General features: G+C 39.1%; 1 protein-coding gene across 5 annotated transcripts in view; it reads left to right on the top strand.

Annotated features, from left to right (window-relative positions):
• Window positions 1–18,555, top strand: part of VAV3 (vav guanine nucleotide exchange factor 3) — a 258,623-nt gene that overhangs the window by 230,423 nt on the left and 9,645 nt on the right. For 4 of the 5 annotated variants that reach the window (XM_077824181.1, XM_077824182.1, XM_077824184.1 and 1 more), the window contains 4 exons: window positions 5,449–5,483; window positions 7,700–7,816; window positions 8,504–8,591; window positions 12,415–12,544. In XM_077824181.1, coding sequence (XP_077680307.1) covers window positions 5,449–5,483; window positions 7,700–7,816; window positions 8,504–8,591; window positions 12,415–12,544 — 370 coding nt within the window. Of the gene's footprint in view, window positions 1–5,448; window positions 5,484–7,542; window positions 7,624–7,699; window positions 7,817–8,503; window positions 8,592–12,414; window positions 12,545–18,555 lie in introns of those variants that run through there. The other variant, XM_077824185.1, reaches the window with a different exon arrangement.

Consider the following 18,555-nt stretch of genomic DNA (forward strand, 5'->3'; position numbering starts at 1 on the left):
CTTTTGTAGCGGGTGTTGCAAGGTATTTACATGCCAGATATGCTAAACGTTCATATGCCCCTTCGGCCACCATTCCAGAGGACATGCTTCCATGCTGCTGATGCTTGTTAAAAAATAATGCATTAATTAAATTTGTGACTGAACACCTTGGGGGAGAATTGTATATCTCCTGTTCTGTTTTACCTGAATTCTGCCATATATTTAATGTTACAGCAGTCTCAGATGATGACCCAGCACGTGTTCATTTTAAAAACATTTTCACAGCAGATTTGACAAAATGCACAGAAGGTACCAATGTGGGATTTCTAAAGATAGATACAGCACTCATCCCAGAGTTTAAGACTCTGAAGTGCCTTCCAAAATCTGAGAGGGAGAAGGTGTGGAGCATGCTTTCAGATGTCTTAAAAGAGCAGCATTCTGATGCGGAAACGACAGAACCCGAACCACCAAAAAAGGAAATGAACCTTCTGCTGGTGGCATCTGACTCAGATGATGGAAAATGAACATGCGTCGGTCCACGCTGCTTTGGATTGTTATTGAGCAGAACCCATGTCAGGGTTCCTTCCCCACTCAGAACTCTGGGGTACAGATGTGGGGAGCCGCATGCAAGACCCCCTAAGCTTATTTTTACTAGCTTAGGTTAAAAACTTTCCCAAGGCACAAATTCCACCTTGTCCTTGAACAGTATGCTGCTGCCACCAAGTGATTTAGACAAAGAATCAGGGAAAGGACCGCTTGGAGTTCCTGTTTTCCCAAAATATCCCCCAAAGCCCTTATACCCCCTTTCCTGGGGAGGCTTGAGAATAATATCCTAACCAATTGGTTACAAAGTGAACACAGACCCAAATCTCTGAATCTTTGGATGCTGAAAAAAAAAATCAGTCAGTTCTTAAAAGAAGAATTTTATTTAAAAAAGAAAAGAAAAGGTAAAAATCCCCTCTGTAAAATCAGGTTGGAAGATAACTTTATAGGGTAACAAAAGATGCACAAAACACAGAGGAACCCCCTCTAGCCTTAGTTTCAAAGTTACAACAAAACAGGGATAAACCTCCCTCCAGCAAAGGGAAAATTCACAAGTTGAGAAAACAAAGATAAACTAATACGCCTTGTCTGGCTGTACTTACAATTTCTGTAATATGAGAGACTGGTTCAGAATGGTTCGGAGGACATGGATTAGTGTCCGGTCCCTCTTAGTCCCAAGAGCGAACGAACACAGAAACAAAGAACCCAAAACAAAGCCTCTCCCTCACCCCAGATTTGAAAGTATGTTTTGTCCCCATTGGTTCCTTTGGTCAGGTTATTTGAGCTTCTTAACCCCTTACAGGTAAGGAGGAATTTTAGGATACACTTATGGTTACGACTACCCGTCATCAGCATGGACGCATGTCCCCTGGTATGGTGGTTGAAGCATGAAGAGGCATATGAATCTTTAGCACATCTGGCATGTAAATATCTTGCGACGCCGGCTACAACAGTGCCATGCGAACGCCTGTTCTCACTTTCAGGTGACATTGTAGACAAGACATAGGCAGCAGTCTCGCCTGCAAATTGTAACCAAACTTGTTTGAGCAATTGGCTGAAGTAGCACTTAGTGGACTTGTAGGTTCTAAAGTTTTACATTGTTTTATTTTTGAATGCAGTTATTTTTTGTACATAATTCTACATTTGTAAGTTCAACTTCCATTATAAAGAGATTGCGCTGCAGTACTTGTATTAGGTGAATTGAAATATATTATTTCTTTTGTTTTTTACAGTGCAAATATTTGTAATAAAAAAATAAAACGAGCACTGTACACTTTGTATTCTGTGTTGTAATTGAAATCAATATATTTGAAAATGTAGAACACACCCAAAAATATTTAAATAGTATTCCATGATAGTTTAACAGTGCGATTAATCGTGCGATTCATTTTTTTAATCGCTTGACAGCCCTAATTATCATCTCACAATCCTATTCACAGAGATACTTATCATTCCATTGTTACTTTAAATTTAAGGCTATGTCTACACTACGCAGCTCTTAGCGACACAGCTGTGTCACTACAGCTGTGCTGCTAAAAGGCGCGCAGTGTAGCCACTAAAAGAAAAGGAGGACTTGTGGCACCTTAGAGACTAACAAATGCCACAAGTCCTCCTTTTCTTTTTGCGGATACAGACTAACACGGCTGCTACTCTGAAAAGCGTAGCCACTGTTTATCAGGTTTTGTCGTTCAGATTCCAGTGTAGACATAGCCTTAGTTCTGTTAAACAGAGTGACAAAGCAGATGCCCGTTAAAGAGAATATACTGCTCATAAAAATGTTATGTAATAAAGCTTAACGTTTTTTGTAACCCTATTACCATATTTTATTAAGCATAAAGGTTGTGGCGGTTTAGTGTCACACAGTCACGTTGGATGTTGTTGGGCACAGTCAGCACATGCCTTTAGCAAGTGTCAATCACTGGAGCTGCCCTGTGGATCTGGAAACACCACTCTAGGGCAGCACTTAAGATAAATACAGGGGTCTACTGTAAATACTGTAAAAAGAAAAGGAGTACTTGTGGCAACTTAGAGACCATATTTATTTATTGGGAAAAATCAGCTCATTTTGAAAGAGTACTACTGTAGTTTAAAGTGGGAAACTCACATAGTTAAGGAAAATCTCTTCTGTTAAAGCTACCAAGGCAACATGAAGATTACTTAGTGTCTAGTGACATAGCTTTCTGCTAAATTTAGAAATATACTATTAAGCGGAGGATTGAATGAAAATAGCATGATTTTACAGTATGAATAAATATTATTCATGACATGTTAGCAACCAGAGGCATAAACTGATGAAAAAGATGAATTGATTCTCCACCACTGCTAAACTGGAAGGGCAAAATATAAACATCTTATTCTGACAAATGATGCAGTTTAAAGATACCAAAACATCTATCAGATTTTTAACGTATTATAACTTGTACTATTATTATTAAGTGTAACCATCTTTACAACTGGCCAATATAAAAATGCCCAGAATCAGCATAAAATACATATATCAAAAGGCTTTAGGAATGAATATTGCATGAAAAACTGCTGAGTTCGAGAATATGAAATTCCAGTCCCTTCTAAGCTATGCCTATAAATGCTTTATTCTTCTTGCAATATGCAGTATTTGTCTGCAGACATTTTTATATCATAAAAACAACAAGGAGTCCGGTGGCATCTTAAAGACTAACAGATTTATTTGGGCATAAGCTTTCGTGGGTAAAATACCACTTCTTCAGATGCATGGAGTGAAAATTACAGATGTCTTTTGTTCAGTTTTCTCATTGCGGTTGCTTTGATTTGGATGTATAATACAGTGCAAGCCAACAGCTTCTAGTACAATGTTTGATTGTTTTCTTTTTTCTCTGCAATGGGCAATCTTTATTTTACAACTCAACACACTCAGGGTTGAAAAGGATTAATGATTGCTGATGTTCTAGCTGTCTGCAACCAAAATGACCTGCTCTGATAGATGAGCCAAACCAATTTAGAATTTCAGATTCCATCCAATATAGGACTGTAAGCCAATATACAGGGAGGGTAGTGGTCTTCCTAATTGCCACTACTGTCCTGCCACTGGTATACTCACATCAAGTAATTTGAACTACTTTCCAAACTTTATTCTAACAATACAAAACATTCAAAATGTAAAATTCTGTAGGCTAACATAATTACAGAAGTATCTTACATATAAAGACTGGCTTTATATACAGTGGGTTTTTATCCTTACATTTTTTGAGTGGAGCAGCTTTACTAATGATAGGAAAGTAGGAGTGCTAGCTGTCAGCATTTTTAACGTTTAGACCGTCTCTCAGCTAGGTGGGAATGATGCCTGAGCTCTATCAACAAGCCGTTGGTAGCAACGGCCTAGCTGGTTTCGTTCTGATATAATGCTGCTTTATTTTCCTAATACTTGTCAGATGTTCGTGTAGGGATATGAGAGAATGTGTCACCAACTAAATCCCAGCCCAGGTCTGTTGTATCTAAGCTTTGATGCTACGGTGTTACAAATGGACAGTATACTTTTTGAATTTGTTTAGGCTGTCATGGCTTTGGAATCCATTATAGATTCACAGCAACTCTCCTCCTTGTTCTCTTACAACATATACTGACATTTGGCTAGCAATAATTCCATTCCTGATCTCTTTGCATTTTACAGAAGCCTTCCATTGTTCTGGTTAACTCTTTCCCTCTCTCCCCCAATCTCTCTGTCTAGTCTGATTGCTTCCTGGTTGGGAGATTTATTATCATGCAAATAAATAGGTCACACTATTCTTAGAGCAGAACTCTTTAACATATTGACAACAAATTCACACTAGTGGCTCCTTTGTGCTTTGGGGAAAATACACTTTTTGGTGATGATGTAAGAGAGATTGTCAGCATTAAAATCATAGATTCAGATGCATTCAAATAAGAGTACTAGGCTGGTTATCTGTCCAAAATACCTTTTGCAAAAACACTTAGGAGGAAAAATTGCAATCACACAATATGCGAAGGGCAGTAAGCCGGGCTCTGTGAACTCTGCAAAGGTCAGCTCAGAACCTGAACCTTACAGTTTGGATCACAAGGGTTGGAAGCAAATCAACACTATGCAGGTTGGTAAGTTCAAGCTAGCCAAACTTGTGCCCTCCAAGAGGGTCTCAGGGATTTTAGTAACTGTTGGTGGGGAGCATGGAAGTCAGCTGTGGAAATATTCATTCAATTCCCATATTATATATGCGTATATATACTATCCTTTTTTGTATGTTTAATTTTAGTTTATTTTAAACTATTTGAAAATTAAATAAAGCAGTTGTCCTTTCAAAATGTGTTCCTATTTAAATCCAAGTATAAGAGTAAAACTTGTTTCATGCAAATGTATTAATAAATTCATACAATACCTCAGAAATGTATGGATTATTCAGTTAACCATCTCAAGAGATTATATAACATACCACCTAAGCTTTTACTTCAACTAAGAATAGTGCCTTTTCAACGCAATCTAATTCAAAAAGCACTTAGTGAATTTAGTGTGCATCATTGTACATTCAGTTGCACACTTTAATGATGCATTGCAACAATATACCCTATTAGATGAACATTTTATGGATGAAATGAGAGTGGAGGTACTGCCAAAATCCATTTCAGATAGATTAAAATATATATGGGATTTGTAGCACTTATCTGTCCAAAATTAAAAAAAATTCTCCCAACAACAACAATAAAATACATAAGCTTAATATTCTGTCCTGTTTTCAGACCTATACAGGGTATTCACACTTTATTAATTTATTCTGAATAAAGTAGACTAATAGATGAAGAAATGTGATCAATATGATTCTTATCTCCCCAGTGTGATGTAGGGTATTTGGTCATTAGATCAGTGCTACCTAATTTGCGAGTCAATTCGAAAAATATTCTTTAAATAATTATATTCTATGATGTCTTTTTATACCCTAGGTGCCTAAACCAGTGGACTACTCTTGCCAACCATGGTGAGTCCTGGACTAGTCCTATAAAAATCATGTTGAAATAGACAGGCATAGAGAGAGAACTGTGTTTATCACAATCTAATTTAAATTGCTTTAACCTTTCTTGGCTTCTGAAGAAGGTATTGTGTAGCAGTTTTGGAAAACAAAACTGAATATGCACTGCCTAAAAGCATTTCTCATATAATAATGTGCTTAATGATTTTGACATTTTGTTTACAAGTCTATATATATACACAGTCTGTATCCCAGAGGTCTCTAAAGTGGTATAACAAAAAGTCAGTACAACATGAATCATGCAAGAAGATCCTACATTTTAAGTGGCTAAACAAAATGAAGAAAGTGACATTTTGTTTTGTGAATAATTCTGCTGAAATTTTGTTTGACAGAAAAGCAATCTATTAAGTGATGTAAATGGATAATGTATCGACTCCACAACCACTGTCAAAGTGAATCATAGTGTAGTGTGAACCCTCTGCTCTGGAGTGAGTTTGACTTAAAAAGATTATAAATGCACAGTGACTGATTCTGTTTTCACACTGGTTTTACAAATTTATTCCTGATTTCTACTGGGTTGCAGTAAGTGAGATCAGAATCAGATCCACTGACCCAAACAAACACTTAGCTTTCATAGCCAGTGAATAAAATCCCAAAGGGGAAAAATTGCTGTTTTTAATTTGATTCAAGCTTCAATTCTGCTCCTTATAGTTTTGACAGAAGAGAGGACAAAAATAGCATTGTGTTCACAATACTAAAGTTGAGGTTCTTTGTGCCTTTTCAGGATCAAACTTAATTTTCTAAGCATTTGTAACTTGAACGTGGGAAATTGCCTTAGGCTGAAACTTGCCTTAAAAAGTCTCAGCGTGGGAGCTCATATTTTGTGATAATTTGAAGAAAATCCTCTCTGATACTTTCTTTAAAAACTAAAAGCCTCCCCAAAGTAGAAGTTTGAAGTTTTTTGTGATATTTAAAGTTTTGTTTAATGATGGATTAAGTAGTGTAACTATATATACAACTGGATTAAGAAACTTACTGTATTATAGTTATATGAATGGATTTATAGCTAACGTAAAATGTATTCATTTTAAAAAATTGTGCACAGTACTGGTTCCTAATATTGACTGAAATTATTCTGGTTTTAAAAAGTAAAAATAAGCAATTATTTCATTTTAATAAATGCACATTTTTTCCACAGTTAAAAATTTAGGCCCCAATTCTGCAAGCAGATCTCTGCAGGCAGACCCTTCTGGAATCTTTTGTCTCAGTCGTTTCAGACCTGGCCATAGTTTAGGGCTGAAGCAGATTTTGAATCTAATCTGTCAGGGTTTAGTCTGCACATTTAAATTTTAACCTTTAGAGTAAAATAAATAAATATGAATCAAATGAAATTATTTTTGTTTGTTTAAAAACAGAATTAGTGCATCAGCTGCCTGATTCTCCAGTCTGTTATACCAACTTCACCTGAAGCCAGTGAAGTTTCACTAGTACGAGACTGGTATAATATAGTGTTGTATCAGGCCCAAGCTTTTAAGTTTGTGATACAAAATATTTCAAATAAGTAAATTCCACCACCTGGTCCAGGCCACCCTTTAATTACATTTTCAGTATAGGCCCCAGTTCAGCAAAGTACTTCAGTATGTGCTTAAGTGCTTTCGAAGTCAGAGGGTTTAAGGTTTTGTCTACAGTACACTACCACTTTTGACGGTAAAACACACCCCTGACCGACATTGCTGGTGCCAAAATTGCTGGTGCCAACATAGCTAATGCCGCTCATTGGGGGTGGTTTAATTATGCCAGCAGGAGAGCTCTCTAAAGAGCGGCTACATGGGAGACCTTAAAGTGGCACACCTGCAGTGGTACAGCTGTGCTGCTGTAAGGTCCATAGTGTAGACCTAGCCTAAAAGTTAACACATGCATAAGTGCTTTCCTAAACAGGGATGAACTTAATCTTGTGCTTCAGTGCTTTTCTGAATAGAAGCCATAGTCCTTTGTGCCCAAAAGTGGGAGAGTGTACTGCACATTTTACTATTAATTATAAATTTCTGTGCTTTTTATTATTTTCCAGCACAACCTTGAAATCCGGTTCATTTACCAGGAGCTTTTGATGTATCTTTCATTCACCATCTCATGTAAAATATTGGAACATTAAACTGCATGTTGGAAAGACCTACTGCACAGTTTCAAAGATGAGCATGGCTAGTATTTATTTGCTTTCCTTACAGGTATGCAGGAGCAATGGAGAGGCTGCAAGCTGAAAGTGAACTTATTAACAGGGTAAATAGAACTTACCTGGTGCGACACAGGACCAAAGAGTCAGGAGAATACGCAATTAGCATTAAGTAAGTGGGACAAGCACTTTAACAGAAATAGACTTCCTGTTTTCTTTATTGCATAGGCAGATGTTTGTAATCAATAATACAGAAAATCATGAATCTCATTGCATCTTAAATAATCATATAATATCCTGTCACTTAGTCCACAAAAATATCAGTTGCTAGAAAAGTATTTCAGGCATATAGGACAAAAAGTGTAAATCCGCATAGCTCCACTGAAGTTAATGGAAAGATACCAGTTTACAGTGGCCTGTCGGATACTAACGGGCAATTGTTTACTTCTGATTCAGCTCCTGTTGATGTTAAGGTGAGTCTGTTCAAGTCTTTAGCTTCTCGGACATTGCAGTAAAGAGTGCGTTAGCAAATACATTTCAGTAGAGTGTGTTCTATCAGCATAAATTACTAAAGAGAGTCTTGTTTGTTTCCACATCTATCCTCAGTATGAACTTGAAAGCAAGCAATAGATGGGATCCCCTAATTAGAAGTAACTTTTTTTTCTGAATACAGGCTACATCTTCATTCATACACTAATAAATATATTTGGTTAATTAGATGTCAACTGTGTATTGGCCTGGATATACATTTTGTCTTAAGAATTTATTCATGTAGTGTTTTGGGGTATACCCTCAGGTAATTATTGATTGCCACTGTTTAAAAACACATTTATATTCATAAGTTATTAATTGCCCACAGGTATAATAACGAAGTGAAACACATCAAGATTTTAACAAGAGATGGCTTTTTTCACATTGCAGAAAATAAAAAATTTAAAAGTTTAATGGTAAGTATTGATTAGGTTTTTTCAGTGTGCAATTCCCATGTAACTATTGCTGTTAAAGTAAATGCTGGTTCTCTAGATTTGCAGAAATGTGGTATGCAGAAGTACTTTCAGGTTAGAATCATGTCCATCATTGCTTTATATATTTGTGATATTCAGTCTTAGATGTCAATGAAGATGGTGTTGGTGTATGCTTAAAAATATTTATATGTAAAGTTAGAGCCAGCTTGGGGCCCCTGCAGTGACCGTGCTCGAGAGAGGAAGAAACCTGTACCTGGTCAGCAACTAGTGAAGTCTCTGCATTCTCCTGAGAGCAGAGATTACTCCCTGGTAGTATTCCTCTTCATGCTAACCACCCCAAAAAGGATAGGGCATAGGCTGGACAATGACCCCCGCACATCTAAGAAGCCTTAACTGTCAGGGGACATTGTCCAGCCTGTTTCCTGGGCTGCGCTAACAGGGACTATGCTACCCTGGTAGAGAAATTTTGTTTTTCTGTCATCCATCCGTGAAGGCTAGTGCCTGTTAAGCACAGTCTGGTGCTCAGGTTGTCTCTACCCAAAGAGGTTTTTCTTATTGTTGCTACCACTGGTTCTACTCTTGCCATGTAAGTAATAGTGTTGATAAGACTCTAGGTCAGGGGTTGGCAACCTTTGAGAAGTGGTGTGCCAAGTCTTCATTTATTTACTGTAATTTAAGGTTTCGCGTGCCAGTAATACATTTTACATTTACAGGGGCCGGCAGACGGAACCCCAGACCAGCAGCACGCTGAGTTGCTCAGCCTGCTGCTGGTCTGGGGTTCCATCCACCGGCTCCTGCCAGCCGGGGTCCCAGCTACCAGCCCTGCCCAGCCCGTTGCCGGCCCGGGGTTCCGTCGATCGAAGCCAGCAGCGGGCTGAGTGGGGCTGGCGGCTGGGACCCTGGCTGGCAAGGGGCCGGCGGCCGGAACCCCAGACCGGCAGCGGGCTGGGGTTCCATCTGCCGGCTCCTGCCAGCCCGGGTCCCAGCTGCCAGCTGCGCTCAGCCTACTGCTGGTCTGGGATTCCATTCATCCAGGCAGGCAACGGGCTGAGCAGGGCTGGCGGCTGGGACCCCAGGTGGCAGCAGAGTGCCACTAAAAATCAGCTTGTGTGCCACCTTTGGCACGCGTGCCGCAGGTTGCCGACCCCTGCTCTAAGTGGTTTCTGGCATTGTCAGTTTTGTGTTGGCTAACCCTGTTGGGACGAGCTCTGTCTAACCCTGTTCATAATGTCTGGTGTATATAGAATAAATGCTGTGTCTTATCTATCATGGCACTCTCAACACTGTATAAACAGCGTTGTGTGTCTCTATAGCAGGGATGGCCAAACTTACTGACCCTCCACCCCCTCTGCTAAGACGTTCAAGAGCCAAGGCACATCTGCCGGGGCTCGGGGCTTTGGCCCAGCAGGACCTGCTAGGGCTCGGGGCTTCAGCCCCACTCTGGCTGAAGTGCCAAAACCCAGCAGGTATGCCCCACAGTGCTGAAACCCAAGGCCCCTCTCCCCATTGGGTAGAATCCCCTACCCCACCACCCCATTGCAAGGCAGAGGTCCCAAGCTCTTCCCTTCCCTCTCCATCCAAGTCTGACAGGTAGAGAATGGAGGAGGTTGTGCACTTTAACTGTAAAAGAGCCACATGCGGCTCGTGAGCCACAGTTTGGTCACTCCTTGTCTGTAGCAAAGGGGGCATATCCAGAGAATGGACATACTGGAGTGCTGACATACTAAAGAAATTCTTAGCTGGAGTAATGGCCAGCTGTGTTAATGTAAGATAACGGAAGCCCAAATATTTCTTTTTGTTTCTAGCTTTTCTGTTTACATGTAGTGCCTGGAGGTCTGTGATTGTGAATTACTAAAAGCAGGTGTGGATTTTACTTTTGGTTTAGACTCTACCTTTGAGCTAGCTACTGAGACATACAACACTGTACAACATGGGACTGAAGAGCTCCAAAATTCAGTTCTGAAGTTTACCATTAAGACTGTTTTCATGAACTTACATTTAGTGCACTAGATCTTGGGTGAATAATTTTAAGGGTCATTTTGTTCATTGGAATTAATTTATAGCATGGACCACTTTAGATTTTTGTAGGAGAGCATAGGCTGGTTTTGGGGGGGATTGTTTGTAAATCAGAATGAAATTATTGCTTTTTCCTTATTTAGACTGAAGCTTGGCCTGGTTGATTTAGTTTTTGGAAACTTAAACATGGCAGAACAAAATGGGATTATTGAATGAATTGGTGATGGGAATTAAGTGTTTACAATAAATGAATTACTGTATTTGATTTTGAAAAACGAAATGCTATGCTTGAAGGAACAGAATAATTAACTAAAGTGTGTTTGCTTTGATTTTCCTACTCAACATTTACCCTCATTCCCTACTCTGTAGAGAAACTCTGTGCTGAACTTATTCACATAAATCTGTCGACCCAATCCATAGACTGATCTAAGGACTTGTCTACGCAGTAACGTGCACCGCAGGGGTATGATTTCTAAATCACACTAACATGTCGCTCATTTATTGGTCTCCATAGACCCTGCTGGTGTGCATTAAATGTTCTCTAGTGCACTTTCACAAACATACATTAAAGTGCAGTAAGGAACATCTTATGCATACCAATAGGGTCTACATGGACTACTTAATGCACAGTATGTTAGTGTGCTTTAGACATCACAGACCCGTTGTGCGCATTGTCCCACCACGTAGACAAGCCTTAAGAGTTGCACACAAGAGTTGAATACTGCATAGAAGTATCATGAATTCTTAATGTTTGGAGGTGTTCCTTCATATTTACAATGAGAACTGAATGCACTGGCCTCCATGTATTGTACCTCCTTTGCTTTCATATTCTATTTTGGCAAATCATTTATGAAATATATGGAAAATTCTCAGATTGGATCCATGGAGAATGTGAAACGCTGTGTACTCTTGAGTTTATTCCTGATGCCATCTGATACAATGCACGTTATCTTATGAAATCACCTTGAAACCTTTACATGGTCCATATACCTGAGAAGAAATCACCTGTTGATTATAAGGCTCGCACTGTTATCTGGTGTCTGTGTTTTCAGAAAAAGATTTGTGGATGATCATTATTTATCACTGTAGTAAAAAGCTGAGAAAGTAAAGATAGGTACAGTGAGTAGTTAGCAAGCAGCTGACCTCCCCTTCTACCTTTGTTCCATAGGGCAAATATTAATTAATCAACCTAACTGAAAGGAGCAAATACTCCTTTCAAATAGAGAAGTAAGATTTTTTTGTCCTATAAAGCGTTACTAACTCTAGTACAACTTACTAAATAGAAGGTAGTGATACAGATAAGGTGCTGAGCTCATCTATGCAGGGAGTAGGTATTTTAGGTAACATGGCTTTATGTATATTTACTGGGCAGTTATCCATTATAAATAGAGCTGGGTGAAAGCTTTTCAGCAACTAATAAACTCACCAAAACTGCATTTTTCAGGGCACCGAAACTGTTCATGAATCTAGGTAAAATTCAGCAAAAAGTTTCATCTGCAAAAAAGATTTTTAAAATGTCAAAACAACATTTTGAAAACAAAATGCCAGTTTGACCTAAGTGAAATATTTTTGGTTTTCCATTTCTTGGATGAAACCAAATACATTTATTTTCAGGGTGTTTTTTGTTTTGTTTTGTTTTGTTTTTGGCCCTGAACTGAAAAATCAATTATTTGCTCAGGTCTAATGATAAGATCACCTATCTAAGCAAACTATCATTAACTGTATATCTTACTGTTGAAAAGGATGCAAATTAAATTTCCAATCATTTTTTATTCTCCCTTCCTCAAAGGAACTTGTAGAGTACTACAAGCACCACTCTCTCAAAGAAGGTTTCCGAAGTTTGGATACTACTCTTCAGGTTCCATACAAGGCATCTGAAAATTCAGATGGACAAAGGAGTAATAAAGCAAGCAGTAACTGTGAGTATTATCATTTTACATATTATTTGCTGTCATTTAAACACTAAAAGCGTAATGATATTTAAAACATCTTCATTTTGCATTTTTGACATGTAACCAATTAATATGGTAATGCGTTCAACTAGGATTTTTCTACAGCTAAGCATAATCAGATCTGCCAACAGGTTTATGAACATGTCTAGTGAGACTTCCTTGCTGCCAAACTTAAAATCAGGTTGGTGTTCAAAAATCTATTAGAAATGCAAGTGAGAGATTTAATTTGGAGTCTGCCTAGTTTTTGCAGGTGTTTACATAGGCGGCACTGTTTTCAGTTACATGCATAAATAAGTAACCATTTCTAATGTAGTATTGAGATTTAAATAGATCAGTCATCTAATATAACTGCATTTTTTTAAATTAGGGTTTCAGCAAAGAGACACACAGTTTTTCAAGTAATATGTCATTTGTTGAATCATCTCATCTGTTTTTTTACACCTCTCTTTTAAGGCCATAATTTGCAAGCCTGTAAAACACTTCTAAAAGAATTTTCAAAATACATACCATATAAATACCTGTTAAAAGACTATATGTATTTTTGGAGTAAATAGCTACAATATGTGTAATATTGTTCTTACGAACATGTAACTTTCCATTTTAAGGGAAAGTCTATAAAAGCGTTGTTGTCTTTTTAGAAGTTCAGTGCTATTTAAAACAACTGTTATGTGGTCTGTTGAAAATATTTAATTTTTCCCTGCAAGAATATTAGACTTCACAGCGTTTCAGGCAATGGCCTTATCTTTGCACTGCACCAGATAAGAAGAAGAAAATAAAAATTAATGATGACTTCAACAATATGAAGACTGCTGTGAATGAAGATACAGTCAAGCCCAGTGTCTTGTGGAAATAATTTTGACTATTTCATCATTTTCACTTATTAGTTTTCTTCTTGGATTTTCACTTGTTTATCTATACTCCATGGACATGCATATATAATTTCCAAGAGAATTTCTTATTTTTATTTGGTAAAACAGGAACATTAGGTGAATTTTAGGACACATTATTTTCAGATTATTTTTCATCCATTTTCATTGTTTTTTCTTTGTGTTTCTTTCTATCATCCTATTTCCTCTTTTCTTTCTTCTCTTGTTTTTTCATTGTTTCCCCTGGGTGTATACAATGCAATTAAACACGCATGGCTGGCCTGGGTCAGCTGACTTGGGCTCAGGCTATGGGGCTGTAAAATTTCAGTGTAGACGTTCAGGCTTGGGCTGCAACCTGAGTTCTGGGGCCCTCCCAATTCCCCAAGCCCAAACATCTACAGTGCAATTTTATAGCCCCGTGAGCCTGAGTCAGCTGATATGGGCCAGCCACAGGTGTTTAAATGTAGTGTAGACAAACCCTATGAGTTTTTTGAGTTTTCTCCCTCCTGTTGTATCCCATGTTTTCTCAGGACTTCACGTCTATTCCTAGTTATTTGAAAAGAGATGAACAGAGAATGATCTTTTTCCCCCATTATCCTATCTCCCTTCCTTTCACCATCTCTCTCAATCTCTGTCCTCTTTTCTCCCCACCCCTACTTGGCATGGAGTGCCAGGGCATTGACTGGCATGAGGAGTGTACCCTGCCTGCCTTACCTTTGTGTTTATTTTAGTTATTCTCCGAGAGGAGCAGAAAGAAAGCACTGCCTCTTCTTACTTAGACCAGCTGATAGGAGGAAGGCACGGAAGCAGGCATCTGTATCACATAGAAGAGTACTAACGTACAGGAGAAATAGCACAACTGTTGCAAATTCCTGCAGGATACAAGATTTTATATAGTGCATATTCCACTTCCTTCACTCCACTCCAGAAATAAAAATCTCCATTACAGGAGTTCAAAAGTGATTATATGGAAGAACAAAAGAAATGAATGTGGGGCATTTTCCACTTAAGAGGTTTGGCAGGCTTGGCTTTCTGCTATGTTGAAATTCGAACATTTTCCCACTATATTTGCTGGTGGAAACTGGAAGATTTCCCCCTGAGGCCAAATTGATGAAAAGTCTCTCAATTCTCAGATTCCCCATGTAAAACCTAATACTTTGCCACAACTCTGAGAACAAAATGCAGATTGTTTGACCCTGGATGACACTTTGGTTAATGGATTTGAAGGTTTTTATAAATCTGAATGAGCTTTTCCTTCTGGACACTCCAGACTTTAGTACTGGACCCAAATCGTGAGTCTGGTGTTCTCTTGAGGCTCAGCAGAATTTAGGTATTGTCTCTGACTTTGGGCCTTTAGGCACACACACCAGGTACAGATACCATGTCTGATACCCGTCTTGGCAGGCCCTGAAAATAGCTCCAGCTGTCCCAAGCCTCGCCAGTAGCTGTTGCACGCTCTGAGTTCCACTGAAGCTGATTTACTGTTTCCCTTTTTGGGGACTTTGTGACAGTGTAAGCAAGTAACACACAGACTCTGCAAAGGAATTTCTAAATGAACATACCTTATTCTTAGACAGCACAACTGGTACAGTTGATGGAAAAACAACAAAACCTGCACACAAAACCCTACCTCACTTTCCTCACTACTCCCACAGTCCTTTGGGATTTGGTCAGTGACTTTTCAGGGGTCCAGTATTTTCCTCACCCTGTTCTCCCCTGCACAGCCTTGTCTGTCGCTCTCTCCCTTTCTACTGAATCGAGCCCTTTTTATGAAGTTGCAGTCCCCTTTATTAGGTGATCACTAGGAGCTGCTTCAAGTCCCTTTCTCGGGTGATCCACTGCTTGATTACAAGGCCACCAGAGGAAAAGGGTTTCTCTGCCCCTCTCAAATATTGTTGGCAGATCATCTGCAGCTCATGCTTTTTAGTTTTACAGCTGCCCTGTTAGTTTTCACCAAGTTGTCATTAGAATACCCTCATAGTTAGGGTATCTGAACCCTGCAATTTTGATCTGCAAAGCAGTTAGAGAATTTGTATCTTGGAATTTTGTTAGCAAGGGTTACAACTTGGAAGCAAACCAGCTGCTGCAGATTTGTTGGACATTTGAGTTGAATTCACTTCATTCCCCAAGGGGAATCTTCACTCAGCCAGTTCCTCTCTGACCACCTCCTGCTCTCCTTTGAAGGCATCTCATATAAGAAGGGATAGCTGTTGAGAGGGACCCTGAATGACAAACTGAGGGGAAGGAGATTTGCCAGTTTTCCAGCTGGGTGCATTAACTGAGCCCATGGTCACCAGATTTTCACAAGTACAGGCTGCGGCAATTAAATATGTCAAGCTTCCAACTTCAATCTGAGATTGACTGGAGGTTTGAGATGGACATTTTTCACTGCTCTGCTTATATGAATACCTGTTCGGATTTTTTTTTTTTTGGTAATAAATACATCTTCCCTAATGATGCAATTCTCATTTTTTTTGTCCTTTGATACCTTCATAGTATGTGGTATACATTGGGAAAAACTTCACAACATAAGCAGAGAGAGGCATTTCTGTTTTGGAGCATTTTTTAGAAATTTAGGAAGCTCTACTGCGGACATTGCAAAAGTCCATCAAGTACTAATGCCAAGTGTTTTGAGCTAATATGAAATCCAAAGGCAGCTTCAAATCACCTAATTGTCTAAGATGATAGGAAAAATGGTTTTAATGGTTTTATTTATTTCCCCTTTGAATATTAAATGGCTGCTAGGTTTTCCTGTAATTTTTTTATATGACTTGCAATACAATTTCCATATTATTTCTTAGAATGTCAGACAAAGGGTGATTTGAAAGCTGGCCTACTTGTGTCACAGTTCTCTCAATACTTACTTGTTAGACCTGAATTATCATTTTGTACCTAAAATTAAGTTGACTTTTCACTTACTTCAGAAAATTGTCCAGTTGTTCTTTTTAATCTCCCAGCATCCCAGGACTTGTGTACTCTTTTTAGATGTTCATTGTACACTTTCAGTAGGCATGAGGATACCTCATCAGCTATCAAATATGTCAAGACATCTAGATGTAATTTACTTTTTTCTTAAGAGGAATGTAAACAAAGATGGGTTTTGGTGCCACGGCATGTTCTTTGGTCCCAGTTTTCATTTCAGACTGCTTCTGCATGCACAATGTTGCACCCACAAAAATGGGCACATACTCTTTTGCGGGTAGAAAACATACTGTCACCCAAAGGAGAGCAATTGGGTGACCAGCAACCTGATTACTATAAATATATAAATATATATATAGATTTAATTAGTGTGTTTTTAACCTTTCGTTTACCTGAGGATACATTACATTTATCTATCAAAGAGGGGGCTAGCATAGTGGCTGCACAAGTTTAAGTACCTGAGCCAAATTCTGCATTTTGTGTGTGCTCAGAACTTCCATTGAACTGAATGTGTGTAGTATATATGGATCCAAAGCATCATTTAGTCCTTAGAGGATATGAAACGTGCACGTAATTCCCGTTGATGTTAATAGTTATCAGAGTAGAATGCTGTGATCCCTACATGCATGGTGTGAGGTCCAGTTTAACAAGGTACAGTCACTCCTCGCTTAACACTGTAGTTATGTTCCTGAAAAATGCGACTTTAAGCGAAATGTTGTTAAGCGAATCCAATTTCCCCATAAGAATTAATGTAATTTGGGGGGTTAGGTTCCAGGGAAATTTTTTTCACTAGATAAAAGACTATATTTTATTTATTTATATATATATATATATATACACACACACAGACAGACACACAGACACACACACAGTATAAGTTTTAAACAAACAAGTTAATACTATACACATCAATGATGATTGTGAAGCTTGGTTGAGGTGGTGGAGTTAGAGGGTGGAAGAGAGTGGGATATTTCCCAGGGAATGCCTTACTGCTAAATGATGAACTCACTCACTGCTGAACCCTCAAGGGTTAACACGTTGTTAATGTAGCCTCACACTCTACAAGACAGCACAAATGGAGGGAGGGGAGACAGCATGGCAGAGAGAGAGACACACCCTGTGTGTGTGTGTGAGAGAGAGAGATGCGCATTGCCACTTCAATTACGGTGACCCCACTCTAAGTACATTTCCTTTTTAAGTAGATCAGCAAGTTGAGACAGCCGCTGCTGCCAGCAAGCTCCTCGGTCCTGAGCCCTGTCGTGTCCCGTCCCACCCCGCTCTATTGAGATGGGGTAAGCGGGGGACAGGAGCAGGGGGAAGGGGACACCCTGACATTAGCCCCCTTCTTTTCCTTTCCTCCTCTCCCCCCTGCCCCACCCCCGCACAGCAAGCAGGAGGCTCCCGGGAAGCAGCTCCAAGGCAGAGGGCAGGAGCAGCACATGGCAGTGGGGGGAGGGACAGCTGAACTGCCCGCAATTGATGGGCAGCTGCCACACAGTGAGCTGCATGGAGCTGATAGGGGGGCTGCTGGTCCACCCTGGTTCCAAGCCCCCACCAGCCAGCTGCAACAGGCTGCTCTTCCTGCAAGCAGTAAACAGAGCAGGCAGCTGCCAAACAATGTTATAAGGGAGCATTGCACAACTTTAAAGGAGCATGTTCTCTAATGGATTAGCAGCGTAACAACGTTAACTGGGATGACTTTAAGTGAGGAGTTACTGTACTTAAGAACAGGCCTAAGTTAAGCATGGGACTAATCCTGGGGATACCAATGGCACTACTTATGTACTTGAATTTAGACACATGTTTAAGAACTTGGTTGAGTCAGGGACAAAAGGATTTTAAAATGTATTAAGAAAAGAAACAGCTTTATTTGTAAGAAAAAACAGTTTAAAATTCTTTTCTGCCAAACCCAAAATGGATTTTTTTTAAATTTTTTGTTTTTGAAAAATGTAATTGTGAAAAATTAAATCATAGATCTACATTTTCCACTTTTCACAGTCAATTTCCTTCCAGACTTCCTCAGTGAGGAACCGTAGTTTCCTTATTACCAATGACTTACATAATAGAAATACTAATATTTAAATATTTTGCCGATATTTCAACGTTCTTTTGCTTCTCTCTTTTTCTCTTTCTTTCTCTAAGCCCCCTCTTTGTTCTGTGGGTTTTCTTTTGTAACTCCTCCAGACTACA

Source organism: Eretmochelys imbricata, chromosome 8 (assembly GCF_965152235.1).
Source record: "Eretmochelys imbricata isolate rEreImb1 chromosome 8, rEreImb1.hap1, whole genome shotgun sequence".
NCBI classification, from domain to species: Eukaryota; Metazoa; Chordata; order Testudines; family Cheloniidae; genus Eretmochelys; species Eretmochelys imbricata.